The sequence below is a fragment of the Gekko japonicus genome, unplaced genomic scaffold (genome assembly GCF_001447785.1).
Source record: "Gekko japonicus isolate JY-2015 unplaced genomic scaffold, Gekko_japonicus_V1.1 scaffold1504, whole genome shotgun sequence".
Taxonomy (NCBI): Eukaryota; Metazoa; Chordata; class Lepidosauria; order Squamata; family Gekkonidae; genus Gekko; species Gekko japonicus.
Window position 1 is genome coordinate 577,727 of NW_015169219.1, and position 20,213 is coordinate 597,939.

The following is a 20,213-nucleotide window of genomic DNA, read 5'->3' on the forward strand; positions in this document are numbered from 1 at the left end:
ATCCTGGATCTCCTCCAGCAATCTGTAAAATAACCTCCAATCACAGGAATGCGAGGGAAGAATCTGGAATGGGTTCGTGGCCAGACATTTTTGGTTAAAGCCCATGTTCAGAAGGCTGGTCCAGGGCAGACCAAATCGGCTTTTGTTCCGCTCATTTTGAGAGCAGCGGCAGTGGCAGAATGGCATTCCGAGCAGCCTGCCTGATTTTGTGCCTTTTTAGTGTGGCCCAGATAACAGCCCAGCAGAACATCAAATTCAAGAAGAAGCCAGAGAATAAGAAAGGTAAGAGACCTGGTAGGGCTGATCTTGCAGTCTCTTGTCTCTTTTATAAACCCAGCTGTATGAGATTTATACTCACAAATGCAAGTTGTATTTTGTATTGAGATGGGAAGGAACAAGCTTTTGCCTCCTAATTTTCATTGTAAATGAGGAAGTTACTTAACTTAACTGCCCTGTAAGAAATGTAAATACCTCCCAATGGAAAAAAACAACACCTTGCTGTCTGGTTTAGTTTTGTGCCTGCCTTTCCCGTAGCCAACTCTGATCAAAGGCACGAAGGGTGATGGTCACTGTGCTGGCTCTCTGTTGCAGTTCTTTATTGTGCCTTTTTAAAAAAAGATAACTTTCCCCCATCCCCCCTTCTAAGTTAGTGGAATAGTGAAAAACAGTTGGATTTGTTTTCAGTATTTAAAACACAACTCCCTCCCCCTTTCTGTGTTAGCATAATACTGAAAAATATTACTAACATGGGTTTATTTTTAATGTTTTTTGATGCTGTGCAGGCTTACTCTGGAACCTCTCTCTCTCTCTCTCTCTCTCTCTCTGTGTGTGTGTGTTATGCCCTAGTAAAGAAGTGGGCTTTCTACAAGCATGAATCACTTTTTCTGCCTCTCCTGAAATCCCGGTCTGACGGGGAGCTCTATGGGAACTTCATGCCACCCTGGGTGGGTGTAGCAAGGTTTGCTCTCTGCTCACATGGCCGGCCTCTGGTCTGCTTTCTTGTTTCTCGATTGCTTTTCTGCCAAAAACTTGGCTTCCAAAGCCGCTTCTGTGAATCCTAACCACACACGACAAGTGAACTGAAGTATAAGACAGGCTCTGAGAAAGGGATTCTCAGCTGGGGGGTGGTGGGCTCCAGCATTGCAAAGAAGCACCACGCGGTGTCCAGCTTTCCCTCTGGAGGCCTCACGGATGTCGGTTGGCAGCTGGAGGGAAGGGGCCTCTCAGCGGGAGCTGGATTCAGGTGTGGTGGAGGAGTGCCCGAGCAAATAAGCTGACTCAGAAAAAGTGGGGATGGAAGAATCTACTTTAGGAAGTTTAATATGGCTTCAAGGAAGGACTTAAATGTTTGATGCAAGCCTGAGAGCAGTTGCTAGCTCATCTCCTGGTGAAGCCAACTTGGCCTTTTGACATCAAAATTAAACAAAAATCTAGTGGTACCTTACGGACACATGAGCTTTCATGAGTCACGGCCCACTTCATCACATAGATACGTGACAGAAACCAATACTGGGGGATTTTCATGGGACAAGTTGAACTAATTAGTAATAGTGTATCTCAATATGCAGCTGATATCTATTACATTTTTATCCAGCCTTTCCTCTAAAGAGCTCAGAGCAGAATACATGGTTTTATTCGCATTGTTATGGAGAGTGGAATTTCTTTTTTCTGAAGTTCACTTTTTCTAGATATGGCTATTCATTTCTCTTACTCTCTTTTTGTCTTTTGAAAGAAGAATTTCTCTTTAATTTCTCTTTGTGGTTTTCTGGTACACCTCTATGCATCCTACATGCAGCTTTGGGAGGGAGGGCTGATGTTATACACCAGGTCACTCTTAACAGAAGGGCAGGAAGGTTTAGGAAGACATTGCCTGCCTCTGTGCATCTAATGAAATTCTGAAATGTTGCAGAACCTCGCTTCCTGTCTCTCCTGTCTTTGAATTTCTCTTTTGATCAAAATGGAATTGATTTGAAACAGACTCCAATTCCTTTTTCTAAAAAAGGAAAAGAAATGGGTAGTTGGGTTTCAGGGAGAAATTGGGTAAGGAAGAATTCCTCTTATTATAGTTATCCTCACAACAAAACTCTGAGGGAGGTTAGGCAAGTGAGAAAGTACCGTAACCCAAGTGAGCTTCATGACGGCTGATGTTTCCCAAATCCCAGTTTAATACTTTACCACTACCCAACACATTAGCTCTACAGACAATGGTAAGGAAATACACAAAGAGGCAATTGGAGGCATGTGGTCCAAGTAGTCTTTACCATTACCCAACACATTGGCTCTACAGACAATGGTAAGGAAAAAATACACAAGGAGGCAATTGGAGGCATGTGGTCCAAGTAGGCATATTTTATCCACATTGCTTTAAAATGCAGCAAACTAAGAGTCATGATTCTGAACTATATATGGAGTATCACCTCCAGCAATTTAACAGCAAAACTCTATGTCATATTGCTGGTTCTGTTGATTTTAATCTCCTTCTAGATCCAACTTCAACGCGGGATGCCGATTTAAACTTTTTTGGCTGTGGAGGGGAACTAGATATGGCCTTTGAGGGTAGTGTCTCAACTCTGTCTGATATTTAGAGAACTAGTGTGGTATAGTGGTTAGATTAAGACTTGGGAAGCTCACTAGGTGACAATGGGTTGGTCCAGCCAGTGGAGGGGTGTCCTTTAACCACCCACAAGTGCTATGTTGGGCATCATGGGACTTGCATAGCCACGTGGAACAGGAGCTGCAGTAAGGAAGAATTTGGTGAGACTGAACAAAAAATCTAGCTGGATCAAGCCCTTAGGGCCATAACCGCATTCTCTCACCTTACCTTAAAAAGTTGTTGTGAGGCTAAACTAGGAGATGGGAAGAACCCCGAGCTCCTAAGAAGGAAAGGTAGGATAAAATTTGATAGGTTTAGGCAAAGGGCTATTCTGTTTATTCTCGCTATTGGTTGATTTGATTGTTTATTTTGTGTTAGTTGTCAGCTCTGCCTTTGTCAGATTGATTTCTCCCTTGGGACTGGTATATTTAATGTGACGTTTTGAAGCTCACAGTGGGGTGAGATGGCTGATGCCAATCCTTGCACAGGCAAAAGGAGTTACAGTCTAGTGGAAGAGGTGTGCTTAGGGTCGCTAGCTCTGGGTTGGGAAATACCTCGAGATTGTGGGGTTTGGGGAGGAGGGACTTCAATAGGGTCTAATGCCATAGAGTCCACCTCCCAAAGCAGCCATTTTTCTCCAGGTGAACTAATCTCTGTCACCTGGGGATCAGTTGTAACAGTGGGAGATCTCCAGCTACAACCTGGAGGTTGGGGACACTAGGTGTGCTCCACTAGCAGAAGACTTCATTGCTGGTGGAAGGGACTCATAGAATTTTAGACTGTTAGCAAGCTATTTTAATAGGATGTGTTTTTATTGGAAGGCGCCTTGGAAGTCATTTGACTAAGAGTCAGTGGTATGAAAAAAACATAAAATAATTCGCTTTCTACATTTAAGGGGAAAATATACAATAAAGATAGCTTATGATGGTTTCTTAGTTCTACAGGTTGTTTGGTGGTATCTTTCTGAACATGCAGATCTTATGTCCTGATATTCATATATTTTGGGCTGAAGTTGGTTTAATTAAATGCCTAAATATTCGATATCTCCTGATCCTGAGGTCACTCTTAATGTTATCTGAAATATATTGTTAATTATATAGACAGAGCTAATTATACATTTGCTGATGGCAGCCAAAACATGTGGTGCAGATAATGGGAAAGAGATGAACCATCAATCAGTTCAACATTTGGAAAATAGGTCTAAATTAAGATATTAGATTTTAAAACATCCTCAGAAGGATGCAGGGGCTTATTAGGAGGCACAGTGGCGTACCTAGCCTATTTGGCACCCAGGACGGATAATTCTTTTAGAAACTCTCTCTCTATATATTTGCCACCAAGTCACAGCTGACGTATGGTGATCTTGTAGGGTTTTCAAGGCAAGAGATGTTCAGACTCTTAAATATGTTCTGTCACCAAGCAGGATAGGGATGAGAAGGTCTTGAGACCAAGAAGAGAAAATAAAGGGGAAGGGGGGACATGGAAAACTTAGGTGAAGGGAGACATAAATGAATGAGAAATGTGTGGAAAAGAGGGAGAGAAATTAAGAGAGGGAAAGATAGTTTTATTTTGCTGCAGGACCCTAACTACTGCTTTGCAAGATCTGGCTGAGCTGGGTGTCAGGAAAAAGAGAGAGAAAGGCTAGGCTATTGGAGACAATGACCTGCAGGCTGGCAATTGCTGTAGCAGCTATCAGCATGATCTGTTAAGGAAGTTTGCTTGAGACTTGGAGAAAAGGGAAGCTTAGCCAATCCTTGGTCCTTTCAGTTATAAAAATAGTCAAAAGTATTTAAATTAGTATCAATGGATCTTGCTCTATTGGAAAGAAGAGATTTCTTTGCTTTTAAAAACCTTTATTTCTAAGGGTAAAAGGTATACAGGGAACCTACAAAATAACAGAACATCTAACAGCTATATTTTCTACTGCTTACTTCTCAAAACATAGTCACACACTAACACACAGATAATGGAGAATCTGTCCTTCTTCTCGACCCCTAGAAAGGAAGTCACCTGAAAACAAACAACCAATCTGTATCACAATAGAAGCTACTTTTCCCAGGCTAATTCCCCATTGGCTCAGTGCCAGTTATCCCATCCAGGGCAGTCTAAACAATAGCAATACCAGGTAAACAAGTTAACCCTATAATGACTGGACTGTCAGACCTTGTAAACACATACATTTCCAACACTTTCCACACTTGAATCTCATCCCTGGTTTTATCAGAGTTCAACTCGCAACACAATATCTTGCATTTATCCCTGGTTATGACAGCATCCGTTTATCCCAGGACAAGTGTGGGGCGAAACCGGGGTGACCTCAATTGTCATGTGGAAACAAAAAATACCCAGAGATAATTACAGGGGTGAACCCATGTGTAGTGTAGAATGTAAGTTCGGGGACAGGGTTGAACCAGGATTTAAGGTCTAGCGTGGAAAGGACCCTTGGGTGCTTTTTGCTATGCTCAGACTTCCCTGCACCCCTAGTGGCTGCAGCCTGAACTGCATTTTAAAAATAAAAGGAAAGACATTCAGCTGGAGGCAGAAGGACAACACTGGCTTTGAGGGCCCCCTTCAAAGACCTTCCTTAAGCTTTGCCCGGGACGGACTGCCCCCCACCCAGTATGCCACTGAAGAGGCAGATGCTGCTGTTGCATGAGGAAGACAGAAGGGCCACAAAAATGCCACAAAGGCTGCCACCATTTTTTCTTTCTGTGGCTCCTCACTATGGCTTGGACTGGAAGCGATGTGTTGAATCACATTGTTGTGTGACAAGAGCAGATTATGTGATGCAGAGCCATTTTGCTTCAGCTACTCTGGCCTCTGAAGCAAATCCTGCTAAAGACAGCTCTTTAGTTTAGCATGAGTTGTCATTTTTGAGAGGAAATAGTCACTACTTGGTAACTTTTCCCTGTCATTCTCTCGTAGAAATGCCAAACCCCCCCGGCGGAGTGGGGGTCCCCTGCTTCCAGGCCCCACCTCTCCACCACTGATCAGCTGGGGGGGGAATTTAACACACACACAAAGAAGGAGAAACACCCGACGTTTTAGCAACGTGCCTGAGTTCAGTGTGGCCCAGAAGTGACATAGACACTTCAGGGACATCGGGGCAATGCTCTGGTTTTCGGGCAAAAACTATGGTAGAAGCTAATCCTACCATAGAGTTTTTGCCCCCAAACCAGAAAGTTGCCCCGACATCCCCAATGTGACTACGTCACTTCCGGGTCACGTTGGAAGTCACGTGGGCACGTTGAAGAAACATCAGGCGAGACTCCCTGCTCCCCGTAAGCCCACTCCCTGTCCCCAGCCAGCTGCCTAGAGGGACCTGGCAACCCTGTGCTCTCGCGGCTAAGCTCTTGAGCCATTTCCTCCATTATGGTGCGACTAATACTGAACTGTGATATGGAGCTGAAACAGCATGTTAAAGACATCTTAAACAAACTCTGAGGGCCAACAAAAGACGCCGCAGCCCCTTGAAAGTCATTTAAAAATGCCGGGGGGACCAAATCTTGACTGGGCCTGCAGCATGAGACTCTTGTCTCTAGTGCTGCCAAGTCCCTCCGGGGGGTGGATTTCCCCCCGCTTTGGAGGCCCGATTTCTGCTGCCGCGGAATCCGACCCCGGGGAAAACCCCACCCCGGCATGCATGTCAGCCGGATGTGATGTGCTGACGCCGGGCACGCTGGGGGCGGAGCCACAGCCATCTGAGGGGGAAACTCTATGCGCGCGCACACTCGGGATGCCGGCCGGGAGCCCCCCGCCACCAAGAAAAACACACTTGGCAACCCTACTTGTCTCCCTTCGCCATGCCTCTTCAGTTGCTGAAACAGCTGAGGGAGGGGAGCATTTCAGCACTTGATAAGGCATGGGGATGGAGTGCCTCAGCCCTCAGCACTGCAGGTCCAATCAGGATTGGGCCCTCACAGCCCTTTAGAATGTCTTTAAAATGGGAGCAGCAGCCTTGTGGTGGCCATGAGGAAGCCATTATGTCTCGTACGGCCCTCAGTGTTGGTAAATATAAATTTGACCAAGTGGAGAAGGCATAGAAAAATTTCCTGCCAGCAGTAACTGCATAAGCAAACCTCACCCTAAGCCATAACAGAAACAGGTAACTGGCAGAGCTGCACAGATCCTGGAGGCAAGCAGAGCACAGGTTAATATCAAGCAGGGATAAATATTGCCATGAATTATTTCATTTGAACAGAGCCCTGGGAATTAGATGTTTCCTAGAATATGTTTTGATTAGAGGAGCCAACATAATGACTAATGTGGAAACCATTCTGTTAATTGAATAATGACTAAATGAGGCATTAATACACCTCCTCCTTGTGCTTTGTTTTGCTCTTAAAAAAAAAAACCTTTTAATTCTCACAGTTTGTATCTCCTGGGGACAATTATTTAAGTATCATCATCCACAAAAATTGAGAGATCCAGAACAAAGGAATGGCATTTGGAAACTACCCAAGCCAGCAACCAAGAATGACACAGAATTAAGGAAGCCAGATTTAAGGATGTTGGGATTCCATTTCTAAATAGCTTTGGAAACTGACTTTTTAATGCTCTATGTCATCCTATGCTTCTTCTCATGAGGGAGAGTTCCAAAACACAGCACTTGTTTGCTTGTTTGTTTACTTCACTTATACCCCACCTTTCTCCCCAATGGGAACCCAAAGTCATCATTCTCCTCTCCTCCATTTTATCCTCATAACAACTCCGTAAAGTAGTTTAGGTTAAATGAGGGTTTCCAGGTCCCTCAGCAAGGGCTGGGAGTTTATCCCACATTTCAGTGACGTGCCCATGTGACTTCAACATTACCCGGAAGTCGCTCGTGTAGGCACATCCGGGGCTTTGGGGCAACGCTCTGGTTTTGGAGCAAAAACTCTATGGTAGAATTAGCTTCTACCATAGAGGTTTTGCCCCCAAACCAGAGCATTGCCCTGATGCCCTCAACGTGCCTACGTTACTTCTACGTCACATTGAAGTCACATGGGCACATTGCTGAAATGCCTGGTGTTCCTCCAGCTGATTCGTGGCAGAGAGGTGGGGCCTGGCAGCAGGTGACCCCCTCCCTCTCCAGGGGGTCTGCCATCTCTAGGCTGAATGCATGTGACTGACCCAAGATCAACCAAGCAAGCTTCCATGGCAGAGTGGGGATTTGAACCTGAGTCTCCCAGATCCTAGTCTAGCACCCTAACCACTGCACTGCACATGTTTATGTGGTTACTTTGCTTGTATTAACAACCACTTAACTTGTTTCAATCTTTACTTTGTTAACATACTGAAAAGGTGAATTGAAAGCTGCAGTGAACTGACAAACAGGCAGTGAAGCATTACTTAGCCATGCTCACAACAGAGTGGGGTGGTCCTGGGTAGAAGGATGAAATTCTTCTACCCAGGCGCGACCCGCGCTGAAGTCTCCACGAGCCTCGGAGGGCGAAGACCCCTCGGAGAACAGTTCCGAAGGGGTAGAGGCGGACGGCCAGCCAGGGAAAGGCTCAGGAGGAGGAGGGCTAGTCCCGGACGTGCGGGGAACAGGAGGGAGGGCGTGGTTGCAGGAAAGCCGGGGAAGATGGGTCTTACCCAAGACGACAGGAGCCCATGCGCTCGTTCGGTCGCACGTGAAGCCCAGGGATTCCCTGGAAATGGCCCCGCCCTTAGAGATGCCCAGGCAGCCCAACCAGGGGGGTGGGACAGGAAGAAGTGACAAGGAACCTGCCCTATCAGAAACCAGGGAGGAGCAGGGGAGGGCTTGCCCCGTGTGGAGGGATATAAAAAGGGGGAAGCCTGTAGAGCCGAAGAGGATGTCGGAGGTGACGGGTGTAGGTACAGAGAGAGAAAGTGTTCCGAAAGCAGCTGTCAACCCCGAGGAGTGGTGGATAGGGAGTGACGCAACTCTCTCTGCACTCCAAGTCTGAGGCTCTGGCTTCCCCTGAGGGATGAACACCGACATGGCTGAAGCTCCTCCCACACCAGGGGGCGACGCCCGGCGTGACAAAATCAACACACTCAGTATCCACACATCAACAGATATTATGCTAACATTGCACAATATCTGTCATTTGCAAATTGTAGGGTTGCCAGCTCCAGGCTGGGAAATACCTGCAGATTTGGGGCTTGTAGCCCGAGGAGAACGGTGTTTGGTGATGGGAGGAACTTAAATGGGGTATAATACTATAGAGTCCACATTCCAAAGCAGCCATTTTCTCCATGTGAACTGATATCTATCACCCAGAGATCAGTTGGAATATCGGAAGATCTCCAGCCATTACCTGGATGTTGGCAACACTAGCAAATTGATTGTTTTGTCTACAGTGCTGCTAATGATTGGTTATAGTGCAAGAATAGCACCAATTTCCAACACACATTTCATGGTGGAGCAATAACTATTACACCACACCGGGTCTCCCTCTGTGGGATTAATGTGTGTGTGAAAGAGTGCTAAGTGAACCTTAACATGGCCCTTAAAACTATTGGGGGTTAGAGTGGAGTTCACAGTCCAGTGCAGCTGCATCAGAGCTTGAAAGTGGCTTGCTGTGGTGAGGCAACCAAAATCAGGAACACGTAACAAGATTTAAGCAATAATATTGCAGGAAGAATCTCTGCGGTGCTAAATCCCTGAGTCCTGTACATTATGGTGTATTCTCCAAATTATATCATTGTGCAAAACCAAAGCATACTATAGTGTTCCTGAATCTAAAAGAGAGTTGGTGATAGAGCATAAGAACTTGTGCAACGAGACAAGGGGCAGGTAACAGATTGGAGTGAGTAACAAAAAATAAATTTGGGATCCAGGGCTCTTTTTGTAGAAAAAGCCCAGCAGGAACTCATTAGCATAATAGGCCACACCCAACAGCAGAAACTCATTAGCATATTAGGCCACACCCCTGACAGCACAGCTCATTAGCACATTAGGCCGCACCCCCATGTTACCAGAAGTGTGGTCATCCAGCCACACCCACCTTTTGCTTGTTATTCTGTTTACCTTGTTTGCTGTCAAAACCCAAGGACTTTGTGTAGCAGGAACTCCTTTGCATGTTAGGCCACACACCCCTAATGTAGCCAATCCTAATGACTTTCTGCTGTTGGGTGTGGCCTATTATGCTAATGAGTTCCTGCTGGGCGTGGCCAACTTGGGAGCCAGCCGGAACTCCGTTCCTGTGTGTTCCTGCCCAAAAATAGCCCTGATTACCAGTTTTTCAACTTGATGATATGCACTAACAGCAGCTACAGTGATCAACCGTCTTATCCTATGTAATGAACATAGAACCTGCCGGTTTCCTTTTTGTTTCCCGGTTTTGGTTCATTGTTATCAGGTGTTGAATCAGGGACAGGAGGGAGCTCTGATGCCGCTCATAATTCTGATTGCCTTTGTGAAGTAGACATTCTCATTAATCACTTTCTTTCCGCCGCAGATGTGGTGAGCCTCAAAATGATTGAAGAGCTGAAGGAGCAGCTCGACAACATCTCCCAGGAGGTGGCTCTTCTCAAAGAAAAACAAGCACTTCAGACAGGTATGCGTCTTAGTGTCCGGACCGCAAAACTGGCGCAGTTTTTTTGCAAGAGTATAGAAACATGTGGCAGAGATGGTAACTGAGACGTTTGCTCAGCATACAGCCAGGCCAGTTTATTGGGAGGGGCAGTCATTTGGAGGTTTATGTTGCTGGTTTTTAATTGGGGTGCTTTTGGTTAGGATTTGCAAGCCACCTGGAGCAAAGAGGAAAAGTGAGATATAAATATTGTATAAATAAACAGATAAACAAATATGCTTTAAAGGTAAAGGTAAAGGTTCCCTTGCTCGAAAGCCAGTCGAATCCGACTCTAGGGTTGCGGTGCTCATCTCCGTTTCAAAGCCGAAGAGCCAGCGCTGTCCGAAGATGTTTCCGTGGTCATGTGGCCGGCATGACTAAACACCAAGGCGCACGGCACGCTGTTACCTTCCTACCGAAGTGGTACCTATTTATCTACTTGCAATTTCTTGCTTTCGAACTGCTAGGTTGGCAGGAGCTGGAACTAGAGACGGGAGCTCACTCCATCATGCAGCACCCGGGTCTCGAACTCCTGAACTACCGACCTTCCACAGCCTGCAGTTCAGCGTCTTAACCACTTGAGCCACTGCAGCTTTATTCAGCTGCAAAAAAGGGGGAAATTACACACATACCCCGTACCCCATTTCAGCTTGGGAAAATGCATGGGGGTGGGGAGACTGGTGCGCCTCCTCCTACCATGCTGCAGTTCCAAGCCAAATTGGGCTCTCCCTCATTTTTAAAGAGACATTCCCCACAGCTTTCATATGGCTGGGGTGAAAGTACACTGGATCTAGGGAACCTTAAAGAAGGCAATGTCTAAATTTCCCCTTAGGCGTGGCAGAATGTTTCAATTCTGTTATGATGCCCACTTTGTGGCCTTGAGCACGTCAGCCCAACCTCTGACATGGCATAAAATGGCTGATTCTTTAAGGAATCATCTAGTGCAGCTACAATAAATATACTGCCCGTCAGCTGAATGAGTTCAGACCTATTCTCAGCCAAGAAGCCCTGAGCAACTCACGACTTCCCAGCCTAATCCATAGCATGGTAGTTGTAAGAATAAAATGAAATTCAGATAGACCATGACCTGCACACAGATATGAAGGGCTTAGCCACACAATTCTACAAAGGACAACCAAACCACATTCTCTTCCTCTAAAAGCCCCTCTGGGGGATAAATCTTGGGGACAGGAGTTTCTTTTTATGTGTACTGCTTTGCTGGAGAGGTGAATTGCACACCTTTTAAAAAATTAAAGAACAAGGAGGAAGAACATTCCAATGAACTGGCAGGGACATTACTGCCAGTGCGCACAATTGTTCACCAATTTTTTTTAAAGAAAAAGGTTTCTCATGCTTGACTAGTACAGTGGGAGATCATTCTGCCACTAACAATTACATGAGTACATAAGAACACAAGAGAAGCCAATGTTGGATGAGGCCAACGGCCCATCCTGTCCAACACTCTGTCACGAAGTGGCCAAAAATACCAGGTGCCATCAGGAGGTCTACCAGTGGGGCCATGTCAGAACCCACAGCCAACAACAGAGGACATGCTTTCAGGAAAGGTTATACTTTTATTGAGGAGCTATAGATGCATTAACATAGTCACTGTTAAGAATAGCAGTCGTCCCTTGGACATAATAAGATATAGGACATTCGTATGCACACACACCCCACTGTGTTGGCCAATTAGGCACCCTCCCGCGTGTGGGCTAAAGCCAGCAAACTGTTACTAGGCGAAGCTGGGAACTGTCCGGTTCCCACAGCTGCCTGAAAAGGCAGACAACACACACTCCCACCTGCACTTCATTATAGATAAGCATTTCGGCGCAAAGCAGAGACAGGAATGCGAAAGCAATTTACACAGACTCTGACCAAGCATCCCAACCCCCATGGCAGCATAGCTGACAGGCCAGGACATTAGAAGCCCTCCCGCTGTTGCCCCCCCCAGCACCAAGAATACAGAGCATCACTTGCCCCAGACCGAGAGTTCCTACCTATAACCTGTGGCTAATAGTCATTGATGGACCTCTGCTCCATATGCTTATCTAATTACCTCTTGAAGCCGTCCATGCTTGTAGCCACCGCCACCTCCTGTGGCCGTGAATTCCATGTGTTAATCACTCTTTGGGTGAAGAAGTACTTCCTTTTATCTGTTCTAACCCAACTGCTCAGCAATTTCATTGAGTGCCCACGAGTTCTTGTATTGTGTATTGTTAACATCTTCACTAGCACTGTCCAGTAAGTTCCTATGTCTCTCATTAGTGAAATAGACGCTAGCATGGGACAAAATACATATTGTAAGGAAAGATATAGTGACTATTTTGCTTCCTGTAGCAGAAATGCTCTCTTTAGGGAAAGGCACCCAGTTCTTTGCAACAACTGAGGAACAGTGGCATATTGCTTTGCATTAAAAATCAATTTTCTAAATTGCTGTTTAAAAACACACACACAAAGAACTCTCAACTGCAAATCTGAAATGCATGCTTGGCTTCTTTTCCACTGCTTCTCTTCGAATGCCATCCTAAACAGAGCAATACCCTTCTAAACACATGGGTTTAGTTTGTGTATTGTAGAATAAATGAACATGGTTTGACCAATTTAATGGAAATGGGAAGGCAACTGGTTCCTAGTAGGTATATTTCACAGGGCCAGTATTGATTAGAGATCTAGAATCAACAAGATAGCATAAATTGGATATTGATTTGTAGCTCCTCAGTGTTCAGCCACACATTTTCCCTGTGCTAATTATAACTTTTGTCCTTTCTCCCCCATCCCTTGTTAGTTTGTCTGAAAGGCACCAAGATCAATCTAAAGTGCGTCCTGCTTTTCCCCGATGCAAAGACCTACCACGAAGCCAGTGAAGACTGCATCTCTCAAGGTGGCACCCTCAGTACCCCGCAGACAGGAGATGAAAATGATGCCCTCTATGAATACATGAGGAAGAACATTGGGTCCGAAATGGACATCTGGCTAGGTGTTAATGACATGGCCATTGAAGGAAGATGGGTGGACATGACAGGCAACAGTGTTGCCTACAAGAACTGGGAAACTGAGATCACCACCCAGCCTGACGGCGGGAAGCTGGAAAACTGTGCAGCCTTATCAGGGGTAGCCATTGGCAAGTGGTTTGACAAGAGGTGCCGAGATAAGTTGCCGTACGTGTGCCAGTTCATGATTGTTTAAATGGAAGGCTCATGGTGGAGAAGAGAAGATCAGAGCATTCCATTTAGGATCTGGAACCCCTGCAAAGAGTTTGTAGATATAGAGTATATAGATCCATTTTGCAGCAGATAAAGCCATGACTTTGTAATGGATTAGAATGAATTGGGCTGAAGCTGTATCTTAACCTGCCAGCGTCGATTTGGTAGCAGCTGCGCTGTTCTTCTTGAGAAGGCATGAGTCATAGACATATATTTTTTTACAACTGAAACTTTATGGGGCCAGGTCCTATGGTCCCCTTCCACCAAGTGAGGAACCTTGCTCCAGGAAAGAGGTTCCTCACTTATCGGAAGGGAGCTGTAGGACCTGAGCAACAAACTTGGCCATTTGTGACATTACTTAAGATTCATTACTTTCTTGTTCTATGTATCTTTTCCTGCCGCCCCATTTTCCTTCTTGCACATGGTACCAAATGAAGCCAGCTTCCGCTAATTATTGTCCATTAAACTGAACGCTGTCAGTGCTTATGTTTAATGTTATACCTTCCTTAATGGTAACATTGTTAACCCATATCCACCTACCTAGATTATTCTGCACCACTGGAATCACCTACGCGCACAGCCTAATTTATTGTCCTGGGCAGTGGAGGCATAAAGAAGGGAAGCCAGAGAAGAACCTATTGTGGATTTCAATGTTTTGTGCACAAATAAAACCAAAAACTGTTTTGGCATATGCTGGGGGGGGGTGTGGCTCCCACGTTTCTGAGCAACAGTAATCTTCTCTGAGTACATCTGGGTGATAACATACAACAGACATTCGGGAAGGGAAGGTGAGCCAGGGAAAGGGCAGCATACAACAGACATTCGGGAAGGGAAGGGAAGGTGAGCCAGGGAAAGGGCAACCAGGGAGTAACATATTGTTATTTAATTAAAATGGAAAAAACCTCTGGAAGATACCTCAGGGCTTCTCCAGCTCCAACCTGTGTAACATCCTCCCAAATACATTAAAATTGTATTAGAGGGGAAGGAAATGAGTGTTTCTGCAGCAGTGCCTTCTCCCCCTGCTGCAATCACAGTGCCCGTGCCGTGTCTCCTGAGTGAATTGAGCCGCCCTAGTTCAAATTTTATTATCCCTCTAGCAATGTTCCCTCCAAGCTATGGAGTCTTGTGAGCAAAAATTCTACTTTGTGAGCCAATAGGATTAAAGTTGTGAGTGTGCGATTTGTCTACTGCATAAATTAGTTTGCTCTGGAGCCATCCTTCCAAAGCGAAGACAAAAATCTGTGAGCTGGAGGCTAAAAACCGGTGAGCTAGCTCACACTAACTCAGCTTAGAGGGAACACTACCCTCTAGCATTTGCTGCTTATTTGTACACATGGATCTCTTCCGTACACCAAGGGGGTAAAGTCTCCATTGGAAGTGCATGCAGACAGGCTTCCTTTGTTTAAATGAGAGGAAGATGTATAGGTGGGTTAAGAGATCGCTGAATGGGAGCAACTTTTCTTCTAAAAATCACTGTGAAAACTTGTTATTTGTCTAGTTTCAGAAACAGTGATTTTTGGAAGAAAAGTTGCTCCCATTCAGCGATCTCTTAACCCACATATACATCTTCCTCTCATTTAAACAAAGGAAGCCTGTGCTTGTATTCCTAGATCTTTAAAGAAGGCTGGCGAGGATAGAATAATCTGAGAGTGCTTATGCTTAAAACCTATCTCTACCAAACTTTCTGTCGAAATTTACCACAGAATAAAGAAATAATGGCTTTTACCAGAGTGATGTGTGAATCTGTTGTAGTGCAATGCTTTCTTCCCAAGCTTCTAATGCATCCTTTGAAGTAATTTGGCATATGGAAGCAGAAAGAACCCCGCTGCAGAGGGCTTCTTCTATTGGGATAGCCATTTCCCCCTAATATGTATAGGATGTCCACATTCCACACCCTAGTTAACCAGGAATACAAAGCTGACTTTATTCCATGGACCTCGAATGAAGCTTATTAACATGCCCCAAAACTCTGTGAAGCCAGTTTGGTGTAGTGGTTAAGTGTGCGGACTCTAATCTGGGAGAACCGGGTTTGATTCCCCACTCCTCCCACCTGCACCCGCTGGATGACCTTGGGCAAGCCACAGTTCTGTCAGAGCTGTCCTTGAAAGAGCAGTTCTCTCAGAGCTTTCTCAGCCCCACCCACCTCACAGGTGGGTGTCTGTTGTGGGGAAGGGAAGGCGAAGGAGTTTGTAAACTGCTCTGAGACTCCGAGTGAAGGGTGGGGTATCTCATTGCCTCAGTGGGATTCCATAACTTGTAAATCCATATGCCCTGGTAAAGGTTCCTGAATTTGAGAGTTGAGATATATTTATTTCCGAATTCAAATAAAAGGGATGCTTCTCTGGAAAAATTTTGGAGCAGGTGACAGGAAGATTGAACTTGCCTCACAGGATCCCTTTCCCTGTTCCTGCCACCTCTGGGCTGGGAAATGCCTGGAGATTTGGGGGGTGGGGCCTGGGGAGAGCGGGGGCTGGGGAGGGCATGTGGGGGAGGGGCCTCAGCAGGGTATAATGACACAGAGTCCACCCTTCAAAGTGGCTGGTTTTTTCCAGGGGAACTGATTTTGGTCACAATCGCGGGAGAACACCAGGTGCCACCTGGGGGTTGGCAACTCTATTTCTGCACATTGTTGCTCTGGGTGTGCATTTCGAGCAGGCGGGGCCAAGCACAGAAATGTAATCCTTGCAGAGACACAGCAGTCTTCTCAAAAGGCCAGTCACAGTGGGGCCTTATTAGACAACTTGAGTTTACCTCTACTGTCCTTGGTTTTGCTCAGGTTAAGATGAAACCACAACATTCCTGTTTATTTTTATTAGCCGTGGCTCAAAAGCATGAGCCAGGAAGGCCAATCATAACTTTTAGCTGGTAGCTCTGTAAATAGCCCCAGAAGCATAAGGAACATTCTTGACAGTTTGGTGCTAAAGTATTCTTTAGGGGAAAGGAAGAAAGGGGGAAAGAGCGTACAAGAAAGCAATGGTACTTGGAAAGCAAAAGAAATTTCCCCCCAATTTCCAAAGACAGAAGATGTGCTTCCTGTTCACAGTTGACATTCTATTTCTACCCATCTGAAGCCAACCAGACACTATAGCGCGCGCGCGCACGCACACACACACACATGCGTGCGCAAAGTTGCCTTATACTGAATCAGACCCTTGGCTTATCAAGGTCAATATTGTCTACTCAGACTGGCTGGGGCACTCCGGAGTCTAAGACAGGTGTCTTTCACATTACCTCCTACCTGGTCCTTTTAACTGGAGATGCCAAGGGATTAAACCTGGGACCTTCTGCATGCCAAACGGATGCTCTACCATAGAGCCACAGCCCTCACAGACACTACAGCAATGTCTTCAAACTCTGACAGACACTTTCATCATCTGGGAAATGAGGCTGCAAAGCTTGCAAACGGAGTTGTTCGACCACCCAGACGTGAGCCTGAAACTTAATGACATATGTGCATAGAATCTGTTGTTTCAGAATTCATTGGAAACACATGATTTGCTAATTGCCATTTGGCAATCATGGTTGTAGGTCAGGTTTCTAGTCCAAGCCGCACATATGGGATGTGACTTCAACGCTTCTGACAAATACAGACTGAAATACCATTTTTCTGTCAACCTCTTTGGCTCCATAAAGTCAAAGCTGGAAAAGGCTGCAAAAACCCTGCCTTGAAACTATTATATTTTTATAACCCTTTGCCTTTTATTAATGTCCCCAGTTCTTAGATGCAAGAGTACCCAAACAAGAACTTTAAATGACAAAATGGAAAAGGTGACAGCAGTTGTGCTTTTATTAAATGCTACCTGGGAGTCTAAAATGGGGAGTGTCTCCTAAAAACAGCCTGGCTGGATCAGACCGACGGTAGGACTAGCCCAGGATCATATTTCCCACAGTGGCCAACCAGGTATTACAGAAGTCCTGCCTGTTCCTTGTCATAATTGGAATTCAGAGGTATACTGATGCTGAACATGGAGGTTTCGTTTATCCAGCACATCTAATAGCCATTGATGTCTTCCATATTTAGATGGACATGACTTCCAGGAATCAAGTGTCTAATCACTTCTGCTCTCTCAGCATGTTCCCTTTCTCTTCAAAACTTCTTCTACTCAACAATTAATTCACCTGTGGAATTCACTGCCAGTGGACATAGTGACAGCCACAGCATGAATGTCTTTAAAGGAGGATTAGACAGATTCATGGAGGATAAATCCATCAGTGGCTATGAGGTGTGATGACTTAACCAGGTTGGTGTAGTGGTTAAGTGCGCAGACTCTAATCTGGGAGAACCGGGTTTGATTCCCCACTCCTCCACTTGCACCTGGCTGGATGACCTTGGGCAAGCCGTAGTTCTGATAAGAGCTGTTCTTGAAAAAGAGCAGTTTCTGTCAAGAGCTCTTTCAGCCCCGCCTACCTCACAGGGTGTCTATTGTGGAGAGGGGAAGGGAAAGGAGTTTGTAAACTGCTCTGAGACACCTTTGGGTAGTGAAGGGCAGGGTATAAATCCAATCTCTTCTTTTCTCCCTTCTCTTCTTAATGGTATCTCCACATTTAGAAGCCACCAACCCCTAAATGCCAGTCCCAGGAGGCAATGTCAAGGGAAGGTCTAGGCTTCTATGCCCTGTTTGCTGACCCTCCAGGGCAACTGGTTGGCCATTGCATAATTCACAGTACTGGACTAGATGAAACACTGGTCTGATCCAGCAGGATTCTTTTTATCTTCTCATGATTTAAGAACCTTCCATCTCTGTCTCCAAAAGCAACAAGGCAAGAGAAAGAGGAGGAAAAAAGAGAAGCAATGACAGAATGATAGTTGCAAGCCCTTTGGGAGAGATGTCTGGGCCTAGTTCAGAATTTTGTGGCATTTGTTGCCAGCAAAGCATAAAATAAAATTCAATGAGTTTGTCAAGAACCCTGGCTGAACTTGGAATAGTTTGGGTGGCAATTATCCCAAGCAAATGGTTCTCAGCTGCTCAGAACTGACACAGGTCACAGTTTTAAACCACACGAATCATCCAGGAATATGAGAGAGGCGTAACATTTGCTGCCTCGAGACCTAGCTCTAGGTTAATCATTAGGCTAATAATTAGTGCTGTTGTGTATTACCTAGGTGCCAAACAGAGGCCAATGCCATCTATGAGCCAGTTTGGTATAGTGGTTAAGAGTGGCAGACTCTAATCTGAAGAACCGGGTTTGATTCCCCATTCCTCCACATGCAGCCAGCTGGATGATCTTGGGTCAGTCATGGTTCTCTCAAGAGCAGTTCTCTCAGAGCTCTCTCAGTCCCACCTACCTCACAGGGTGTCTGTTGTAGGTCGAGGAAGGGAAAGGAATTGTAAGCCACTCTGAGACTTCAAGTGACGGGTGGGGTATGAGTCCAATCTCCTCCTCCTCCCTCTTCTTCTTCACACCAGCACACAGTGAACCTTTCTTGATCCATGTTGGTCCTCTACTCCACGTAGGGATGCCAGACCCCGCCGATGGGGGAAGGAGTCTCCCACTTTCAGCCGCCACCTCTCTTCCACCGGCCACCTGGCTGGCAAGAGGGAATTGCCCCCTGCAAAAGGGAGGAACGCTAGAAATTAATGTGACGTGCCTATATGACTCAGAAGTGACATAGGGATTTCAGGGACATTAGGGGTGACACTCTGGTTTGGGGGTAAAAGTCTATGGTAGAAGCTAATTCTACCACAGAATTTTGCCCAAAAACCAGAGCGTCCCCCCCTCCGACATTCCTACGTCACTTCTAGGTCACATGTGCCCAGCAGTTTCTTTCCCCTGTCAAGTGAATGCTTTGGCCTGAGTCTGAGTCTGTGCAAGGACCACACATTCTACTTTGACCTGAGCACTGCTTTGGAGAAAGGTTCCTGCTTCCTACCTTCATAAAGTGGCACAGAGCGCAGGCATTTGCCTTGGCAGGTGGGCCCTGGAGACCTCCCATGAGTACAACTGCTCTCCAGACAGTTCCCCTGGAGAAAATGGCTGCTTTGTAGGGTGGACTCTGTGGTATTATACCCCACTGGGGTCCTTCCTATCCCTACAACCCTGCTCTCCCCAGGAATTTCCCAACCTAGAAGTTCAACCATCAATAGGGTTGCCAAGTCTAAAATCGTCAGGAGCAGGGGACTCCAGCATCCTATGCGCGCACACGTCACCAGGAAATGACGTTATAACGCCAGGCATGCTGGGAGCGGGGCCACAACCATCCAAGGGGGAAACATAGTTTCCCCCTCGGATGGTCGTGGCCTCGCCCCCAGCGTGCCCGGCATCATAACGTCACTTCCTGGTGACGTGCACGCCGGGGTGGGGTTCCCCGCCCCCCGGGGGGACTTGGCAGCCCTAACCATCAACTCAGTCAGCCTCCTGAGTATGTTAGGGAAACATGTAAACAAGCACCTTGGCTGAATTTGTTTTCTGTTTTCTTTTTCTCTGCAACTGACCATGAAGGTAAAGTCTTGTTCAGTTCTGGCAGCAATGAGAACGCCACCAAATTCTATGAGATTACTTCACATGCACTCTCATACACACAGAAATGGAAAACTTCAATAATAGCCACCATAGAAAAATGGTTGATGAAGATGCTAGAATTGGCAAAGATGGCTAAACTTTGATTAGAAAAAAGACTGTATTTACATTTATGGCTAACTGGAAACCTCTTATTGACTTTTTGCATGAAAGGGGGGGAAATGAATTTATGATATATGGATCTGATGATTAAGGATAATTGTAGATAATAGAAAAGAAGATTTTTTGTTTTAATTTTGTTACAATTTTAGATAGAGTAAGTAACCATAATATTAGACTAAGTATCAAGTTTGCAACTGTATCTTTGTTGTCGAGAAATATGAACGTTTCATTGATGTGCTCTGTTATCTTCGTTCTCTCTTTTCTCTCTCTTTT

At 45.7% G+C, this 20,213-nt stretch overlaps 1 protein-coding gene across 1 annotated transcript; it reads left to right on the top strand.

The window, feature by feature from the left end:
- Nucleotides 1-75: 75 nt before the first annotated feature.
- CLEC3B (C-type lectin domain family 3 member B) lies at nt 76-13,801 on the top strand. Its single transcript, XM_015416392.1, has 3 exons — nt 76-282; nt 10,003-10,101; nt 12,902-13,801. Exons 1-3 carry the CDS (start codon nt 180-182, stop codon nt 13,300-13,302), a joined length of 603 nt encoding a protein of 200 aa, XP_015271878.1. The 5' UTR covers nt 76-179; the 3' UTR covers nt 13,303-13,801.
- The last annotated feature ends 6,412 nt before the right edge of the window (nt 13,802-20,213 follow it).